This window comes from Geotrypetes seraphini, chromosome 2 (genome assembly GCF_902459505.1).
Source record: "Geotrypetes seraphini chromosome 2, aGeoSer1.1, whole genome shotgun sequence".
Classification (NCBI taxonomy): Eukaryota; Metazoa; Chordata; class Amphibia; order Gymnophiona; family Dermophiidae; genus Geotrypetes; species Geotrypetes seraphini.
In genome coordinates this window covers 420059427-420081097 of record NC_047085.1, presented here as the reverse complement: position 1 = coordinate 420081097, position 21671 = coordinate 420059427, and the positions used below count along the sequence as shown (strand labels likewise).

At 40.7% G+C, this 21671-nt stretch overlaps 1 protein-coding gene across 1 annotated transcript in view; it reads left to right on the top strand.

Annotated features, from left to right (window-relative positions):
* Positions 1-21671, top strand: part of VPS50 (VPS50 subunit of EARP/GARPII complex) — a 337660-nt gene that overhangs the window by 21023 nt on the left and 294966 nt on the right. Inside the window, 1 exon segment of the mRNA XM_033931131.1 lies at positions 17282-17404. Within this exon segment, the coding sequence (XP_033787022.1) occupies positions 17282-17404 (123 nt within the window).

Sequence of the window (21671 nt, the reverse complement as noted above, 5' to 3'; positions counted from 1 at the left end):
GCCCTCTTGCCCCCCCGACTCCCCGACACGATCGGGGCAAGAGGGAGCTCAAGCCCTCTTGCCCCCCCCGACTCCCCGACATGATCGGGGCAAAAGGGAGCTCAAGCCCTCTTGCCCCCCCGACTCCCCGACACGATCGGGGCAAAAGGGAGCCCAAGCCCTCTTGCCCCGCCGATTCCCCAACTCCCCGACAATATCGGGCCAGGAGGGAGCCCAAGTCCTCCTGGCCACGGCGACCCCCTAACCCCACCCTGCACTACATTACGGGCAGGAGGGATCCCAGGCCCTCCTGCCCTCGACGCAAACCCCCCCTCCCCCCAACAACCGCCCCCCCCAAGAACCTCCGACCGCCCCCCCAGCCGACCCGCGACCCCCCTGGCCGACCCCCACGACACCCCCAACCCCCTTCCCCGTACCTTTCTGTAGTTGGCCGGACAGACGGGAGCCAAACCCGCCTGTCCGGCAGGCAGCCAACGACGGAATGAGGCCGGATTGGCCCATCCGTCCCAAAGCTCCGCCTACTGGTGGGGCCTAAGGCGCCTGGGCCAATCAGAATAGGCCCGGGAGCCTTAGGTCCCTCCTGGGGGCAGGGCCTGAGGCACATGGTCGGGTTGGGCCCATGTGCCTCAGGCCCCGCCCCCAGGAGGGACCTAAGGCTCCCAGGCCTATTCTGATTGGCCCAGGCGCCTTAGGCCCCACCAGTAGGCGGAGCTTTGGGACGGATGGGCCAATCCGGCCTCATTCCGTCGTTGGCTTCCTGCCGGACAGGCGGGTTTGGCTCCCGTCTGTCTGGCCAACTACAGAAAGGTACGGGGAAGGGGGTTGGGGGTGTCGTGGGGGTCGGCCAGGGGGGTCGCGGGTCGGCTGGGGGGGCGGTCGGAGGTTCTTGGGGGGGGCGGTCGTTGGGGGGGGGGGGGGGTTTGCGTCGAGGGCAGGAGGGCCTGGGATCCCTCCTGCCCGTAATGTAGTGCAGGGTGGGGTTAGGGGGTCGCCGTGGCCAGGAGGACTTGGGCTCCCTCCTGGCCCGATATTGTCGGGGAGTTGGGGAATCGGCGGGGCAAGAGGGCTTGGGCTCCTTTTTGCCCCGATCGTGTCGGGGAGTCGGGGGGGCAAGAGGCAGGCGGAGAGAGGGCAGTTAAGCGCAGTGCCTGCGCAGAAGGATGCAGCTCGGGCGACTTCGTTGTGTGAAACAAGACATAAAGTTCGTTGTGCGCAGCGTGCGCTGTGCGAGGCGTCCGTTGTGTGAGGCACCACTGTAATGCCCGTATCGCCGAAACAAAACGACCGCTAAACCCATATTTAGCCAAAGTAGCAAACAAGAAATCCCAACGAACGCGATCAAACGCCTTCTCAGCGTCAAAACTAATAAGAAGAGAAGGCGCCGCGACCCTTGAAGCATAATCCAAAGAAGTCAAAATTTTGCGCAGATTCTTTGCCACCGAGCGACCCTTAACAAAACCCACCTGGGACTCATGAAGAAGAAGCGGCAACACCCGTGCCATTCGGTTAGCCAGTATCCTTGCCAGAAGCTTGACATCAAAGTTAAGTAGCAAAATAGGTCTATAAGATTCTGGCCAAGTCGGATCCCTCCCGGGCTTCGGAAGAACAATAATCTGAGCTACATTAAGATGTTCAGGCATTGCCTCAGCATTGATCATCACGTTAAACATATTAGCCAGCGGCAACCCAATTTCAGCTTGCAAAAGTTTATAGAATTCAGCTCTATAACCATCGACCCCCGGGGCTTTCAAAGTTGGACTTTGTGCTATAGCAAGTTCCACCTCTCCCACCTCAATAGGCGCATTCAACTGACCAGTCTGCTCCTCAGAAAGACACGGGAGATCAAGTCCCTCCAAATAGAGATCCCCAGTAAGGCCCAAATCCGGAGGTGGGGCATATGTTTATTTATTTTAAAAATTTCTTCCCCGCTTAATACCTAGGCAGGTTACAATAAAAACATATATAAACAGAATATACTCAGACATATTAGACCAGGGGTGTCAAAGTCCCTCCTCGAGGGCCGCAATCCAGTCGGGTTTTCAGGATTTCCCCAATGAATATGCATGAGATCTATTAGCATACAATGAAAGCAGTGCATGCAAATAGATCTTATGCATATTCATTGGGGAAATCCTGAAAACCCGACTGGATTGCGGCCCTCTAGGAGGGGCTTTGACACCCCTGTATTAGACTAATCATTATCCTGTCCTGTTCTTCCAAAATCTCAATAAAAACTAGCATAAAGCTAATAAAAAGTTTGCACAATACAAACTATAAAATACATTTATTATCATCATCATCAAAACTAATAAAAAGCTTTAAATTTAAAAAACTGGATCATTTTACATTGTGCTTTGGTTTTATAAATCCCTTCCTTTTGTTTTTTCCTCTTTTTCTAACCAATCCCAAATATTGTAACTTTTAACCCCATTCCTCAAACTCATGTCTGAATTGTTTTAAACTTGATATTTGAATTTATTTTGTAAGTTTCTTCTATCTTAATTATAATATGTACATCGCCTAGAAATTGTAATAGGCGATTCATCAAAAATTAAATAAACTTGAAACTTAAACTTTAACAATCAACTTAACGTGAGTCACACATTCTAAGATACTTGTCAATTTAGTTTCCTTTCAATTTCAAAGAAACTGGAAAATTTAGCTTATATGGAACACCACATAGGGCCCGTTTTACAAAGCCGCGCTAGCAGCTGCAGCGTGGTAATGGCCCCGAAGCCCGTAGAGATATAAAGGGCTTCGGGGCTGTTGCTACACAGCAGCTGCTAGTGCGGCTTTGTAAAACAGGCCCATAGACTGGCAATTATAGGGAAGGGTAATATTGCTTTTATTATGCAGTACTATTGCTCTTAGTTGTATCTGTCTATTCTATTCAATACTAAAAAAAAATTATTCTGTACCACATTTGAAACTTCATGGTGATCAGACATGACCTAAATAAAACAAACAAAGCAAAGTGGGATCGGACAATGAACATTCCAAGAGCAAAAATTGTAAAAACAATCTTGTTTATTCCAAAACAAAAGGATGAACATCAACTGTGGACCCGACACAGTAGTGTGTTTCGGCTACGCAAGTCGGCTGCATCAGGGGTCACTAGCATAAAAACATCAAGTTACAAAATATAACATCTAATATAATAAAATGGTAGGACGCGCATGCGCACTAAAAAAATCGTGTTCCCTGATCCCGTCGCGGAAACACGATTGCGCATGCGCGGCCCCGGCAGCAGCTTTCAAATAAAAAAAAATTTCCATAGCTGCGGCGGCCTTCCTCACCCCCGGCTCCTCTCTCGAACTGGACAGTCCCCGCGTCTGCCTACCCTTCCCCCCAACACAGCGAATTCCCCCCCCCCCAACGAATCAATAAATCGAGCCGGGCCGCCCTCCGCAACAGACCAGAGGAGTTCTTTGCCGCTCACCCCCCTTCCCTTGCCGCTGACCCGAATACCTACCCGGCGATTCAAGAAGCCTGTGCAGCAGTCTTCACACGCTGCTTCAGGCCCTTCTACTGCCCTGATTTGCTCTGCCGCGTCTCTGATGATGTCATCAGAGACACGGCAGAGCAAATAAGCGCAGTAGAAGGACCCGAAGCAGCGTGTGAAGACTGCTGCACAGGCTGCTTGAATCGCCGACTTACAAGGGAAGGGAAGGGGGGGGCCCAAGGACTCTATCCGAGTCTGCGGCGGCGGCTTTCAAATAAAAAAAAACAGGTACACAACTGCGGCGGCCTTCCTCACCCCTGGCTCCTCTCTCGAACGTAGCAGCACTATAAACATGCTGCTTCGCGCCCTTCTCTGCCGGGTCTCTGATGACATCATTGGAGACAGACGCGGCAGAGGAAATCGCCAGTTGAAGGCCGCTAAGCAGCGTGTTTAAAGTGCTGCCTACGCGGCTGGAGTCCCGAGGTTTGTCGGCGGTGGGAGGGTCAGGAGCAGGCCGGAGCGACAACGCCAGTAAAAGAAGGGGGAGGGGCCGAACGGAGCAGGGAAGAGAAGGTAAGAAAAGGGAAAGGGGGAGTGGCGGAAAATCCTGCTACTGCTTCTACACAGGAAAGGGGGGGGGATAGGAGGCAAATGCTATTGCTGCTGCATAGGGAAGTGGGATGGAAATGCTGCTGCACAGGGAAATGGGGAAAATGACAGGGGCAGGGAGAGGGACAGAAAGACAGACAGAGAAAGGGGGCCAGAGAGAGAGTCAGCGGGAGAGGGAAAGGGGGGCTGCTTTGAGGGGAGGGGTGTGCTTGGGGCAAACAGCCATGGAGAGACAGGGAGAGGGATATGGGGCTACTTTGGGGGGAGGGGTGTGCTGGGGGGAGACAGAAGGGGCCATGGAGAGATAGGGAAAGGGGACAGACAGCTTTGCTCTGGGGGGGAAGACAGAAGAGGGCCATGGAGAGACATTTGGGGAGGAGGTGGGTGCTGGGGGCAGACAGCTTTGCTCGGGGGGGGGGGGGGAAGGGGGTGACAGAAAGATACAGACAGCGGCCAAGGAGAGATAAAGAAACACAGACAGACACATCTATTCTAGCACCCGTTAATGTAACGGGCTTGACATAAATACTGCATAGGGGGCAGAAAGAGAGACAAATAGAAAAAAAGACAAATAATAGGAGGGAGGGAGACAGAAAGAAAAGAAGAAAGACACAAGGGCAGGGAGTGAGACAGAAAGAAAGAAAGACAGACATACATATATATTCTAGCACCCGTTAATGTAACGGGCTTAAAGACTAGTAATTAATAAACTATAAACTGCATGGATGCAATATAAAGAAAGAATACCGGAGGGATAAAGCAAAAGAAATAAAAATAAGAATTTAGCAAAGGAGATATAACTAAGTTGTGATGTAGTAATATGAAACTAAATAATTTTAAAAAAGTACAAAATGAATATAAAAAACCCCCAAATAGACAATAAGACCTAATAGCAGCAAATACAGAACTGCAAAAAATTTTGCACAGTTGCTCAGAATTCCACCAGGAGTATTTCTTTCTGTACCTGCCCTTCAGTTTGTAAGAAATTTCTGAAATGTCTTCTGTTTTGAAGAATGAAATATCGTCTTGTTTTGAAAATAATCCTGTAGATGGCACAATTGGGCAGGAAAAGCTTCAGCCAGGTATCTGCCAATCCCTTGTAAGGCTTGCAGTTTATTTGAAATCTCAGTTCAGCATAAAATAGGAAAATAAGCTTTATGCTCTGATTTTTATTTTGTTTTGATCCTGGTCATATTTCTTAAGTAAATGATTAAATTAGATTCTTTGTAGGTTGTGATATATTTTTATATGACCAACTTAAGACTAATCTAAAAATATTGTAGAACATGAGCTTTCAAAACATTATGTCCTTTCTGTAGGATCAGTATGTTTACTGTAATGCTACATTCTATTTCACCTGTGCAGCAACTTTGTCTGAGGGGGATTGTTCTTGCCTGTTTTAAAGCCACCTACTACTGGTTCATCCCAAAAGAATAGCCCAGTTCAACCTGTTTCTAGTTCAACATGTGTGTACCTAGTTTGATAAAGTTAGTCATGATACCCAGAATGTCCCTTGTCATTACTAATAATGTAGTTTATTATGCTTTTCTGGAGTAAGCTGTGAAAACTGTAAGGCTTTTTTTTATACTCAGACACGATGGAGTGGATAAATCCAAAGAAAGACTGGTGAACTCTAAATATTTCACAACGTTCTTTATTCTTTAATTCAACATACATCGACTCGACATGTGCATGTTTCGGCCCAAATGTCCTGCTTCAGGAGTCTCACAAATCTGTGTATGAATCAAAAGAACATCTAAAAATTAATTGGGCATCACATGATCTATGTCACAAAACTACCACCTCTTGTGAACGGCGAAAAGTTGTGAAATATTTAGAGTTCACCAGTCTTTCTTTGGACTTATCCACTCCATCGTGTTTGAGTGTTGATCTTGTGGATTTGACTCTCCTGTGTTTTCCAGGCTTTTTCTATAGCCATTATTTTGATTCTTTACCCACCCCCTTCTTTTACAAAACTGTAGCACAATTTTTAATACCATCCGTGGCGGTAACAGCTCCGATGCTTAAAGAATTCCTGTGAGTATCAGAGCTGTTACCACCATGGCCGGTGCTAAAAACCTTGCTACAGTTTTGTAAAAGGGGGAGGGGGTGTTAATTTGTAATTTTTTGTATTTATCATCTTATTACTTTTTATTGTTTAATTTTTATAAAGCAACATTTTGATTAAAATTTATAATTATGATTAATCACACAATTAAAGGTATGACTTTGGGCAATGGAGGGTTAACTTGTCCAGAGTCACAAAGAGCTGCAGTGGGACAGGAAAAAAAACCTTTGGCGGGTTCTCTGCCTGGGAAGGGCACATTTTCTGTGGAGATGGATTGCTGCTCCACAAGGCTAGCTTCGGCTGGCCTTGTGGAGTCAGCCTGCTCTGTACCGTCTTTGGAGCTTGGCGCCCAGTCCCCTGGGAGTGTGCTTACCTTTTGATCCTATCAGAGGCTTGAGCACAGGCTGTTTGCACCCTGAGTAAGAGCCCTTTGGGTATTGGGGCACAGACTGTGTTTTCCTACCCCCAGTCATGTGAGGAGGTTCTGAGGGGGTGGAGGTCTCAGTCGGGGTCCGTCCAACTAGCAGCCTGAAGATTGGACTATTAGAAGAAAATTTAAGGCAGAAATTCCTTCCATTTACTTCAGCTACACAGACAGAGCTGACAGACAGGCACTTTGAAGACTGTAGGTACAATCCCATTGCTTCCTAGAAACATAGAAACATGATGGCAGATAAAGGCCAAATGGCTCATCCAGTCTGCCTATCTGCAGTAACCATTATCTCTTCCTCTCTCTAAGAGATCCTACGTGACTATCACAGGCTTTCTTGAAATCAGACACAGTCTGTCTCCACCACCTTTTCTGGGAGACTGTTCCACGGATCTACCACCTTTTCTGTAATAGGAGAATTCTACATAAAACATTACAAATAAACTTTGCAAAATTTTGCGCAGAATTCTGCCAGAAGGAATATTATAGTTACAATACTACAGATTGACATAAGCCATAGGGGCCCTTTTCCTAAAGCTTAGTGAGCATTAAATGCTAAGAAAGTCAGTGGGGAGAGAACCCCTACAAAATCACAGAATAAAAGGAACCTTGATTGTTGGGCAAATCTAGAAGGCAAAAAAGAAACTTTTATCTGGTTCAGTCTGCTAACCAGTAGGCCACACCTCCACTCACTACTTTTGGATACTGTGAATGCTTGCTGAGTGGTTGTCCAAGAAGTGTGATGTTGGTCTACAACAGTGTTTCTCAACTAATTCAAGCCAAGTACCCCCTAAGTCTAATAAATATCAACCGAGTACCCCAGCCCAAGTTCTGCCCCAGTCCTGCCCAGGCTCCGCCCTAGACCCATCCAAGCTCCACTCCTGAATCCACCCCCATAATAATGGTACTAATTGTAATGCAATTTCTTCCATCCATTTTTCATATACACACAATATAATCTTAATACATAATGGCAACCACAAAATTAAAAAAACACAAAGCACACTGTAACATAGAAACATAGAACATGACGGCAGAAAAAGGCCACCGGCCCAACAAGTCTGCCCACTCTAAGGACCCTCCCCCCTAAGCACTTCCTCGAAGTGAACCCACATGCTTATCCCATTTTTTCTTAAAATCGAGCACGTTGCTTGCCTCATTCCAACGATCAACCACCCTTTTGGTGAAAAAATACTTCCTAGTGTCGCTATGAAATCTCCCACCCCTGATTTTCAAAGGATGCTCTCGTGTTGCCGTAGGTCCTGTAAGGAAAAAGATATCTTCTTCTACCTCAATACGGCCAGTAACATATTTGAACGTCTCTATCATGTTTCCCCTCTCTCTGCGTTCCTCGAGAGAGTATAGCTGCAACTTACCTAGACGTTCCTCATATGGGAGATCCTTGAGTCCTGAGACCATCCTGGTGGCCATTCGCTGAACCGACTCCACTCTCAGCACATCCTTTTGATAATGTGGCCTCCAAAATTGAACACAATATTCCAGATGAGGTCTTACCATGGACCTGTACAATGGCATTACAACTTCGGGCTTTTGGCTGACAAAAGTTTCAAGTTTTCAAGTTTATTTAAAATATTTGATATGATCACAATATCCAAATCCACTGCGATTTACAAAGATTAAAAATAGAAAAAATAAAAAAATCCAACAAACAGGATATAAAAAACAGTTATGACAAAAAAAAATGCAATTGAGGGGGAGGGGCCTAAAAAATGGATTAAATACAATCCCAAAATAAATGAAAGAAGGTGGGAAAGGAGACAGAAGGTTAGAGAACGTTACCCACTTAATTTCTACTTAAGTGTTCCTTGTCCAGATAAATTCCAGAGTGAGGTCATATGATTTTAAATGGGTCAGTTAAAGGCGTCCTTAAACAGCCAACTTTTTAGTAGGCCTTTGAACTTATTAAGTAATTTTTCTTCTCTTATGTTGAAAGGAAGCAAGTTCCAAATATGAGGAGCTGTAACAGAAAAGATCATATCCCTCCTTGAATAAATGATTTTTAATGAGGGAATTACTAACAGAGATTTATCTTCTGATCTTAGAGATTTTACAGGAATATATGGTATTAGAAATCTTTCTAAAAATGCTGAGGCTTTATTTACTAGTATTTTATGTGTGAGTAAAGCTATTTTGTAAGTAATTATATGGTTTACCGGTAACCAGTGATTTTCCTTTAACAGTGGAGTTACATGATCAAATTTTTTCCTTTTCATGATAATTTTTATTGCGGTGTTTTGAAGAATTTGTAGTTTACGTATTTCTTTTAAGGTAGTCCCTTTGTATAGGGCATTGCAATAGTTGATTTTAGAAATAACTAGGGAATGTATTAAAATATTTAATGATGATTTATCGAGAAACGCAGATAGTGATCTGATTAATCTTAACCTGTAGAAACAAGTTCTTACCAGTGAACTAATTTGGTCGTGGTAGTTAAGCTTTTGGTCTAATATGACCCTGAGAATCTTTACCTTAGTAACTACTTTAAGGTTACTTCGGATGCAACCCAGCATTTGCCTAGCCTTGGATGAATCTTTCTCTACTTGATTGGCAGTCTTCATATCTTCACTAATGATTACTCCTAGGTCCTGTTCTGCAGCAGTTCTTGCAAAGGTCTCACCATTCAGAGTGTAAATACTGCATGGATTTCTGCTGCCAAGGTGCAGAGAAAATGTTAATTATGATTTATATTTGGGTTTTTTTTCAAAGAGGTCAAGGCAGATGACTTTAAAATATGCAATCAGTAACAACTATAGAAAAATAGACAAATATAGAGCACAATATAGACAGCAGATATAAATTCACAAAATGGACACATTTTGATCACTAAATTGAAAATAAAATTATTTTTCTTACCTTTGTTGTCTGGTGATTTCTTGAGTCTCTGGTTGCATTTCCAATATTTCTTTCTGCCTCCTGCATTCTTCCTCTCCTCCTGACCCCATCCCCTTCCCCAACCAACCTCTCTCTGTCTGTCCCTCCATAAGTCCAACTTTTCTTCCTCTCTCCTCCACCCCTATTGTCAATATGTCTCCCTCTCTCTCACTGTCCATCTGTCTTGAGAGATCCAAGCATCTCTCCCATGCCTTCTAATGCCACATCCAACATTTCTCCCTCTCTCATCCCCTGGATCATGTGCAGCATTTTTCACCACTGCCTACCAGCCCCATGCCCATTTCTCCTTCTATCACCCCTCTCCAGCACAATGCCACATCTCTCCCTCCATCACTATGCCCAACATTCCTCCCCCTTGCATCCCCTTCAATCGGTCCCTCTGTTCCCTCTCCACCACCATATCCCTCTCATCCTTCTCTCCCCCATGTATCTCCCTCTTCTCTCTCTCTGACTAGATTTCCTTTCTTCCTTTCCTCATGTGCCACCATCTTTCCCTCTCACTCACACACTCATACCCAACAATTCTCCATTTCTGTTCCCTCCCTCCTATGTCCCTAGTTAGTGCTCCCTTCCTCCCTCTCTTCCGTGTCCCATGTTCATGCTCCCTCCCTTCCATCTGTGTCGAGTTCGTGCCCCCTTCCTGCATGTAAGTAGCTGCCAGTCCATAAAAGCCACCGCTCCCTCTGGGGATCCTGCCTTCCAGACCATCCCCTGCCGTGGCTGGTGATCCCTCCCTGCCCGTCTCCCCCCCCTCCCTGAAGCTGACCCAGTTGGTGTTCGAGCCACACTCGCTCCATCTGTCTTCAGTGGGGATAGCACAAGCAGCAATTCACACGCTGCACATGGCTGACCCACAAGCCTTCCCTCCGACATCAACTCTGATGTTGGAGGGAAGGTTTCTGGGGAAGCTACCCATGCAGCATGTGAATCGCTGCATGTGCCGTCCATGCAAAAAGTGCTGCTGAAGACCGAAGTAGCGAGTGCAGCTCAAAAAAGGTGGTAACTGTGGTGGTTTCGTGGGAGGGGGGGGGCAGGCAGAGATTCCTGAAAGTGGCTTTAGCGGCAGGGGGGAGGGGGGAATGCAAGAACACAGAATCTACGATGGGAGCCGCATCTTCGGATGGGCGGGAATTGGAGGCCAGGTCGCGTACCCCCAGCAAGCGGCCCACATAGCCCCAAGGATATGCCTACGTGTGTTGAGAAACACCGGTCTACAAGACTGTATTTTGTTTGCTTGCTACAGAATGGAAATGCTACTTTTCTTTTCTTTTCTTTTTTTTTTAAGTTTACATAAGAAACATAAGAAGTTGGTCCATCATGCCCAGCGGTCCGCTCCTGCGCGGCCCGTCAGGTCCATGACCTGTAATGTGGTTCCTGTCCTTTTCTGTAACCTACTTCTTCTTTTATCTGTAACCCTCAATCCCCTTATCTTTTAGGAACTTATCTAAACCTTCCTTGAAACCCTGCAATGTGCTCTGGGCTATCACAACCTCCGGAAGCACGTTCCATGTGTCCACCACCCTCTTGGTAAAAAAGAACCTCCTAGCATTTGTTCTAAACCCGACCCTCTCAATTTCTCCGAGTGACCCCTTGTGTTAGTGGTTCCCCACAGTCTGAAAAATCTGTCCCTGTCCACTTTCTCTATGCCCCTCAGGATTTTGAAGGTTTCTATCATGTCTCCTCTAAGTCTCCGCTTTTCCAGGGAGAAGAGCCCCAGCATCTTCAACCTGTCAGCATACGAAAAGTTTTCCATACCTTTTATCATTTTAGTTGCTCTCCTCTGGACCCCCTCAAGTACTGCCATGTCCTTCTTGAGTTTGTTCATTTCATGATTAGTTATTGCATAAGACATGAATCTTTGCAGTCAAAGTTGACAGATGCATGATGTAAATTGAGGGAGGAAATTAATATAAATTTATTATTATAAAAGAGATGAAAAAACAATATTCTTAGACTAAAATAGTCATGGATTTATAATATAACTATTTTATTTCCAGTTTTTAAACCAATTTCTTCTACTAATTTTTAGCCTATACTGATAACTCACACACCCTGCCAATCTCCTGCTGCTCTTTGTACACCAGCTTTTTCATTAAGTTCCTGATGTAGCAGTGAATGTAAGGATCCATTTCCTGTTTGGTTTTCTCTTTTCTCTTGACCAGATTTTATGTCACGAGTACTTACTTTGTGCCATGAAAACACAAATTAGTTTGAAAAGATTTATTTTCATTGTGGTACAAGAGCAAAGAGATGATTAAATCCTGTCCCCAGCATTGTTTGCATAACTTAACTCTAATCCTCCAGAATGTTGAAAGAAGTTATAACTCGTCACATTTTCTTCTTAATAAAAAAAGTGTTCTTTAAATGGAATAAAAAAAATTGTATAGGGAAATAAATTCTGCTAGATTTGATGCTATATGTAAAATTACAGAGAGAGTCATTATGTGAACAACAAATATAAAAGTTTGCATTTGGAAACTGGGAGATACCGCTAATCATGTCAGAAGCATCTAATATGTTTATATAACTTAGAAGCTATTCTGCTGTTGGCTCTAGAATTCATTACATGCCTTAATTTGCTGAGTGTCTCATCTTTTCATTATTATGTCTTTGATTTTGTCTGTACCCTGATTGGCATCATGTATATCTGTATTAAGTTTGGAACGATGCCAATAAGCTTGCATCCTTTGCTAGTGTGAATGTGTATGAGGACTATGAAGTCAAAAGCAATTTTTTTTTATTGTCAGAGTATCAGGTGCATAATTCTATATAAAATAAAAATTACTTAAATTTTTGGTCAATTTTAAAAATGTTTTAACACGATACATTTTAGATTTTTTAAGATTTTACATGATATCTTTGCTCCTCTTGTTCCTCTGCTATAGAATGTTTATAGATTTTAATATGCGAGAGACATTCATCGATTTAAACTTTCTCTTCCTTCTAGGAAAGGAATTCAAGGAGTTAAAAATTTTAGCAGCTCTCTGGCGTTTAAATTTCCCCAACTATGGAATGAACTTCCTCTAATTTTGAGGTGTTCCAGTTCCTTCCAACTCTTCTGTAAACTTCTAAAAACTTTTTTTTATTCGATAAACATTTTGAAAACTAACTCTTGTATTTCAGTATACTTTATTTTTTTAATTTATTGTTTTTTGTTTTTTTTAAGTTCAAAAATTTTTATTGAGTTTGGTATATTAAGTACAAAAATGTTAACAAGGCAAGAAACATGCACGTTGCACCAATGCAATGAGTCACAAGAAATTATCTACATAATGTGATACAGCAGGCAGACCCATGCCTATCTAGAAAGAGGGGAGTAGCAGCACAACACGCAGCCAAAAATACATGTAATATCCAAAACACAGAGAGACACTGGAGCCATACACCTATACAAATATTGGGAATGAGCCATAAAGTAAGAGCCAGATTTAAATGATGACAGTCATGTTTTCGCAGATGAGCTGAATGTCGTCAGCCTGTGTTGCAATAGGAGTTAACCGGACTCCATATTTTAGTATAAGAACTCATGGCCTTGTGTTTTTCCGCTATAACGCTTTCACATTTTACTGTAAGGAATAGCGTATTCCATCATGTGTTGTAGTTCACTTTAGACATGTCTTTTCAGCAATGTAATATATTTTTAAGGGCTAGAAATATCAATATGTTGAGCAGTTACGCATTGTGATCAGGCAGCAAATGCAGGAGGACATGATGACCTAGTATAATAATGCGTAACTCAGAGGCTCTGACATGTTTAGGATTTTAGAAATAGTTTCCCATACTTTATTCCAATAATTCACTAAGTGTGCACAATCATAGATCATATGCGTTAAAGTACCCTCCTGCATGTTACAAGACCAATATATGGGAGAAAGTCCATTTGAGAATTTTGCTACCTTAATTGGGGTCCAGTGAGTTTTATACAACAGAAAGAACATAGATTGAAGAATGCTAGCAGATAGAGAGGATTTAAACAAATTTTTCTAGACTGCCTGCCAAATTTCATCCTCTAAAATTAGTCCCAAATCTCCATGCCAGGCATTCATTATCTCCGACAGGGAATAATTTGAAGATTTTCTCAATAGAACATACCATCTTGAGGCGACTCCTTTTTTATTTTTATTAATTAACGAAGTTTGAGAAATCAATGCTAGAGTAGTTCCCAATTTTCCCACATCCGGATACAGAGCTTTCAAGCAGCGTCTCAATTGTATCCAACAATATTGTTGATGATGAGGCAAATGGTAACAAGTGTGAAGGTCCTCAAAAGTCATCCATTGGGAGTCCTTTAGAAAATCTTGAAGAGTCCAGATGCCACAATTCTGCCACAGCTTCCAATCAAGTGATCTGTTCAGTATCTTGACATTATCATTATGCCACAGCAAGATTCGACAAGATTCATGCCATTTAATTTCAAACAAGTTGTCGTAGGCTTTGAGTACTTCGTGAGTGGAATAGAAAATGGGTTGGCATTTAGCTATTGCTCGTAAAGGTTCAGATAAAGTGTAGGCGAGGCGCGTTGGACCATGCAGACTTTTTACCAGTTTTAACCATATGGGAGAATTAGGATTGGAATTAGAATTTAACCACATCGAGCCATGGCGCATAATGAAAGCTTGGTTATAGTGCAAAAAATCAGGGAAATTTACTCCCCCCCCCATCTCTTTGGGTTGCTTCAATTTATGTAGCGCAATTTGTGGTTGCTTATTTTGCCATAAAAATGCACTCAAATAGCTATATATATATATACTTTTTATTTCTACTTAAGTATCAGGATTGATTTTATTGGTCTACTTTGCTTTTAATTAAGAGCTAATTATGCTGTTTATTATGCTGTTTTTTCTATGTATGGTTTCTTTTTCACCTATACGTTTTGTTTATATATATATATATATATATATATATATATATATATATATATATATATCTGTAATTATGTTAAGAATTATGCTGTTTCTTTATGTTAATCCCACAATGTTGTTCTTAAAATATTCTTTAAATTATGTTGTGATTCATGCTGTTTGTTCTTACACATATTTATTTTATATTTATATACATGTTTTTATGATGCTTTGCATTATGTTGCTTGGTTATGTTTACATATTTATATACATATATTTATATTTATATACATAAAAACATGTATATAAATATAAAATAAATATGTGTAAGAACAAACAGCATGAATCACAACATAATTAAAAGAATATTTTAAGAACAACATTGTGGGATTAACATAAAGAAACAGCATAATTCTTAACATAATTACAGATATATATATATATATATATATATATATACATATATATAAACAAAACGTATAGGTGAAAAAGAAACCATACATAGAAAAACAGCATAATAAACAGCATAATTAGCTCTTAATTAAAAGCTAATTATGCTGTTTATTATGCTGTTTTTCTATGTATGGTTTCTTTTTCACCTATACGTTTTGTTTATATATATGTATATATATATATATATATATATATATATGTAATTATGTTAAGAATTATGCTGTTTCTTTATGTTAATCCCACAATGTTGTTCTTAAAATATTCTTTTAATTATGTTGTGATTCATGCTGTTTGTTCTTACACATATTTATTTTATATTTATATACATGTTTTTATGATGCTTTGCATTATGTTGCTTGGTTATGTTTAATTTGTAATTATGTTTTATTCTATTTCATTTTGTTTTAACATGGCCCTTAGACTCTTGATAAAGGTACTTACACCAAAACACTGCCAGTGTCGAGTCTATGAGCTATTATGATATATTAACCAATAAAGTGACTTTTTGTGTGTTCTCATCTCGTCATTGACACTTGTTCCTGGCTTCTGATTCAGTATTAAATAAACCCACCAAGATGTTTGAAAAAAACACCCAATTGAGCAGGAAAATCGAATCGAAAAATTGATTCAATAGGCTGAATCAAATTGAAATTTTTTTTCCTTAATCGGGCAGCACTGTGAACTGTGATCCTGGGGAACTGGGTTTAGTTCCTAACTGCAGACATCGTGTATGACTAGTAGTGCTATAGAAATGATTAATAATAGTGGTAAAGTGATAGTTTAAAAAAAATTTTGTTTTATTTCTTAGAAAGTGGACTAACGTTTACCACATAAGAAATTCTTTGTGAACAAATGAGTTCTTGACCCTTTTAAACTCAGTAAATTTCTAAATGCAGGTTCCTCTGGAAATGTTTTAAATTGAACTTTTATGGTATGCTTATGTTTTCCTGTTTAAATTATCAGTAGGAATAATTTGCAGAGATATATTGTAATGACAACTACACGGGCAGCATATACTCATACTGAATTATAAAAAAAAAATTTGGTTTGTATATATAAGGCTCTTTTTATCACAATGAACAAATGATCAAGGTGTTTTTTTAGCTTAGCTTTTTCTTTACTTGAGATGGAATCAAATACAACATTTGAAACACATTAATGTGCTCTTTTTTGCAGGAATAATCGTCATATATTGTACTATGTGATATCTGCTTGCTACTGCATTTTTGCTGAGTCCCCATATTCTTCCTTGACAAACTTAGCAAAGAGCTTCAGACTAGAAGTAAAATAGGAGATTATGCCAAAAGATTTCTCAAGCAGGACGACTCCTCGCCTTGGTATACAGACAGCCAAACAAAGAAAAGGCCAGGGAGGTGTCTTTTCAACCAGTGATCAATCTTTATTACAAACAATGGTCCCAACAAGGATCCCAGTTTCGGCATATAGATGACGCCTTCTTCAGGGGACACTTTGCTGAAACGGCGCTATGATTTATTACATTATTGCAGACATAACTGCACCGTGTCTCCAGTGGCGCGGTTTTGTTTGCATTAGTGTAATAAATGCATTTCAGCAAAGTGTCCCCTGAAGAAGGCGTCATCTATATGCCGAAACTGGGATACTTGTTAGGACCGTTGTTTGTAATAAAGATTGATCATTGGTTGAAAAGACACCTCCCTTGCCAAACGATTTCTCAAGTAATCCAGTGGATGTGTTTAAGCTTTCTAAGTTCCTCGATGCAGATCTGAGTTTTACCACATTATATTGGAGAACCCCTTTTTTCTAGTACATTTGGCTACTGTTGCTGCATCACTGTGAGTGTATCACACTGAAGGGTTTCTTGTAGTTTCTAATTTACTTTTGTTCACTTAATTGATTATATTTATTTATTTAATTATATATTCTGTAGATTTTCTTCCATAATTGCATTATACTTTTTTAAAAATCTACTTTTGTATATTGTGAGCTTTTATGGGCATTGCTATGAACCATTTTAATTTTATGTGTTGTATTCCTAAACATATGGAGAAATGCTAGATTGCGGTAAGAAAGTTCATTCACAAGATAGAGAACCTTTTCTTAGTTTTAGAATCTTGCAGTATGATTGCATTACATTATGTTGCATCTCGCATTTATTACCTGCCTATACCTGAAATAGATCAAGGTGATTTACAGTTGGCAGAGATCAATAACATCATAAGCGCAGATGTAATCATTCACAATTAATTTACAGTTTAACCATCGCATCCTAGATAATATAAGGCAATTAAAGCAAGGGATATCATAAAAGTTCACAGAAGAAACATTCTCCCATAATATCCCAATTTAATAGATTCAAGACATTTTCTCAAACCTTTAGTTGGTCAATATTAAGTACAAAATTGGCCATACTGAGGGATGTTTGAAGAATTATACTTGACTTGTCTAAGTAGGTTCATCATTTGCTTGGGGAAAATATTTCTGGGAAGCTCAAAATAAATTTTTTATGAAAGGCATTTAATGTTGTTTATTTTTCATGTATAAAGGAGGAGCTGCGAGAACTTCGAGAGCAGCCTACTGATCCTCAGGCAGAACAAGAAATCATTAACAGCATTGATGAAATATATTTTTCCAATGACTCCTTTGATGTGGTCAAGTACGAACTGGAGGTGAGAATATCAAATGAAATGCTTTCTGATGAAATAACCAAGATGAATTTTTTTTGTTTACCAATTTTAAAGAAGGAATTCTTTAATAGGTGTGTTTCACTGTCTGAAGGTTTCTTTGCTATATAAGTTGGACTTCCTTTTCTCATAGAAATGCATTGGATTATATATATTTTTAGTGGTGGGGGTTAGGGGGTTGAGAGAAGGCTTATTTCTCTAGAATCTCCTAATCCAATTCGGCTCATTTTCAAACTCTGTTATCTTTTTATTTGTTTTTCACATATATGAAGTTTCATCTCATCCCATTAAATTTTGAACAGTTATCCCCCCTCCCCCCAGATAGATAGATAGATACTTCTTGATCCTTTTTGTATAGCTCTTTGAGGACAAGAAGGCATTATATTCTCACATCTGGATGATGTCATCCACAGAACCTGGCACGGACAGTCAAAATGTGTACTGTCACTTTAAAACTTAAAGACTGCCTGTTCCGTGTGTGTGCTGGTGCCTTCCTGCCCGATGCTGGCTCGCAGGACCTACAGTTCTTAGTTTTCTGTGGAGCTCAGAAGTTCTTAGTCTCTCTAAGCGCATCAAACGTTTGTACTTTTTTGTGTCTTCCTGTTCTTTTTTTTCTTTAGTTTTTTTCAATATTTTGTTTTCTCCTATTATCAAAAATTATTCATTTTTCCAACCTCGGAGTTTGTGGGTCTTTGGGCTCTCTTCATCCTGTTCCCATGCAAGGAGCATGGATTCATTTTCGATATTCCATCTGCTCAACCTCCCCGAGTCATTGAGCCCTTTTGACTTTTTCATCGGCAGTTTTTCCATTGATGTCCAAGGCTCCTAGCAGCTTCAAGCAGTACACTTGTGTCAAAGGACCATTTCAGGTACAGATCTGCATAACTGGTGTGTTCAGTCCTAGGTCCTGAGCATTGAGACCTTTCATGCATGCTCTGCTCTCGTATGCAGGTCGCTTAAAACCAGAAAGTTGCAATTTGAAAAACTTTTCAGTACAACTTTGGAAACGTCAAGTATGGCTGAAGACTCCGACCCCAAACCCCAGCCATGTACTACTCCAGCAGTTAAATAATGACATAATAGGCCATATGATTTAGGCAATTTGCTTGGTTTTTAAAAAACTTTTTAGCTATGAAATTTTGTATAAATAAAACACAAAATATAATAGCAAAATATTACAGATAAGAGAGTCATCCAGGGCCATATCAGAATAGAAACCAACCCCACCCTCCCCCGCATGCCAGTGTCAGAAGTTCAATACAATCCTTCTAGCTCTGTGGGACAAACCCTCCCAAACAGGAGCCCAAGCTACCTTGAATCTCCTCCATTGACCAGTACCACTGTGTTTAACATCCAAATATTCAAATTTTAACAAAGTATATAGTTCATTCCGCCACTGAGTAATAGTGGGCACTTCTGCCTGTCTCCACAAATAAGAGAATACATTTCCTGGCCAACAGAGAGGCCTTTTGCAATAACAAATCCCCCCCTTCCCCGGATAATCCCAAAGAAGTGACCTGAGAAAAGAGCAGAACATCCACCTGTAAAGGAATTATTTTATGCAAAACAGTCTGTAAATAAATTCCAACAAAAGACCAAAATGTTTGTAATCTCTCACAGGACCAAAACATATGAAGCAACGCAGTGGGTGCATAGTAGCATTTAGGACACTGAGCATGAGAAGCAAAGCCCAAAACATAAGCCCGATAGGGCGAGACATGAAAGTGCAAGAGAAATTTATAAAGCTGTTCTTGTAGGACAATGGAACGAGTCAAATGCTTAAGATGTTTCATAAGAAGACATAATCCATTACCGGAAATCTGTTCAGAAGGAGAAAGGTTCTGGTTCCACACTACTGCCAGAACTTCATAGTCCCATAAGGCACTAAAACTGCCCAAACTGACCTGATGAAAAGATAAGCTGATCTGGGACTGACGTGATAAAGTTAAGGTCTCTTGCACCACATCTGCCATGTCCTCATTCAACGTGTCCTCATCCAAGGATTGTAGGTAATGCAACACTTGACAATAATGATGCCAATCTCTCGCTTGCACATGTCCTGCAGTTTGCAAATCTTGAAAGGAAATAGGGGTACCTTGTGAAGACACATCACGAACATAACTGAGGTCATTGTCCTGCCATCGTTGCAAGTAAAGTTTAGTGGCATCAGGATCCAGATCATGATTGCAAGTAGAAGTAAAGGGCAGATGCATTCATTTACACAACCATTGCCAACATTGATTTCAACAAAGGATGACATTGAGTAGGAAAAATCCTATAGGGTTGCTTGGCATGAAGATAATAGAGAAAATGTGTAGGCACCATCAACTGCTGCTCAAGAGAAACAGGAGTATAATATTGAGTGTTCTTAATCCAATCTACCAAATATCTAATGAGGCAAGCAATATTATATCTCCCAGGTCTGGGAGCACCAGGCCACCACACCCCACCGGCAGAAACATTTGAGTAAGTGTCAGTCGGGTTTTTTATTGTTCCAAAGGAATTTTTTAAAAACAGTTTGGTATTGATTCTGGAACTTGGCTGCGAGGCAGATGGAGGTGTAATTGCTTTGCTCTCCCCTCAGAGACACCTACAGCACAACTATCAGTAATTGAAATACTGTTTCTTCTCCCCCCCCCAAAAATTTCAGGATTTGGGAACTATAGCAACAGGGAGACAAACGCATCTGGAAAATGCTTTTGCAGCATCAGGTTCAGTTAAGAGGTCAAAGCCTGATCCTCCTACACCATCTAAAATACCACTTACAAAGGATTCCACTGAGCTTTTAGAACAGCTGATTGGAGAGATGAAAGGTATTAAAGAAATGCTGCAAGACAACTCTTATCAAGTTACAAGACAACTCAGATAAACTTTCAACATTTCAGGAGAAGATGGCAAATTTGGCAAAACAAGTACAAGTCTCTTAACGCTCGTTTGGAAAGCTTAGAGCACAGGGTATCTGAAACTGAAGCAATCTTGATTCAATCCCAGGCAGATCACTAAATTAATCTGCGTTTGACTAAAGACCTTGAGGATCTTAACAGGGGCAGAAGAAAAAATGTCAGATTGCTAGGTCTTCCAGAGGGAACTAAGGGGGCAGATACTATCAAATTGCTGGAGGATTTTATACCTAAGATACTCTTTGAACTTTAAACAGCTGTTGGAATTTGAAAGAGAGCACAGAGTGCCATCACGACGAAATAACGGTCAGAGTGGCCTTAGGCCACTAATCTTTAAGATACTGTGATTCCCACAAGCTGTGGAAATTTTAGGGACTGCCAAAGAGAAAAGGAATTTAAAATGGCAAGAGGCACGTATTTTATTCTTACCTGACTTTACAAAGTCCACTGCAAATACAAGGAAACAATTTTTGATGCTCCGCCCACAACTAAGGCAGTTGGGAGCAACATATGGATTACTATACCCGGCGGTGATGAGGGTTATACACTCTAATAAGACCATTCATTATGAAGACCCTGTGAAATTGCAAGAATATATTTCTCAATTTGCAGATGGAATGTCATGAACTTCTGTAATTCAAGCTTGAAAACTTTGAGGATTATTTTTGTTTTATTTCATATTTGGTTAAAAACAGGGTGAAATTTGTGAGGAAAGATAGCTGCTGCTTATTTTAATTGGATGATTACCATGGTTACAGGAGAGTTCCATAGAGAGACTGTTTTTATGGAAGTAAAGTTAAAATTCTAAAACGTTCTGAATGACTCATGACAGCTGGGAAAAGATTGTTTGATCTGGGATCCTCAGTGCCAGAAACAGAAAGTGCTAGTAAGCTTATACCCTGTAAAGAAAAGTGGCAATTAATTGACTAGAGCAAAGTGCAAAGGACAATAAAATGGTTATATGGATATAATGCTCTGGCTTATAATGCTGTATGATGCATGGTTATATAGTAGTGATAACTGGATGTATGAATGGGTAAATAGGTATAGAATTATTTGGGGTTGGGGGTTTCTAGGCTAGTTGTGAATGAAAAGTAAATAGAATGAATGGGTAAGGTGGAGTGTGTGGTTACTGTGTGATTGAATATAGTATTAGTTGAGATGGTTTATGAATTTAATTTTTATGAATGAATTGACTTCTCAGTTTATTTAATTCATTATTGCTACAAGCTGAGGTCTTAATTTCACCTTATTTATTTGATAAGGTTTTAATTTAATACCTAGGGTTGTTATAGTGGTTCATGAGATATTCCTTTTCTATAGATGTAATTTACTATTTTAAATAAATAAAT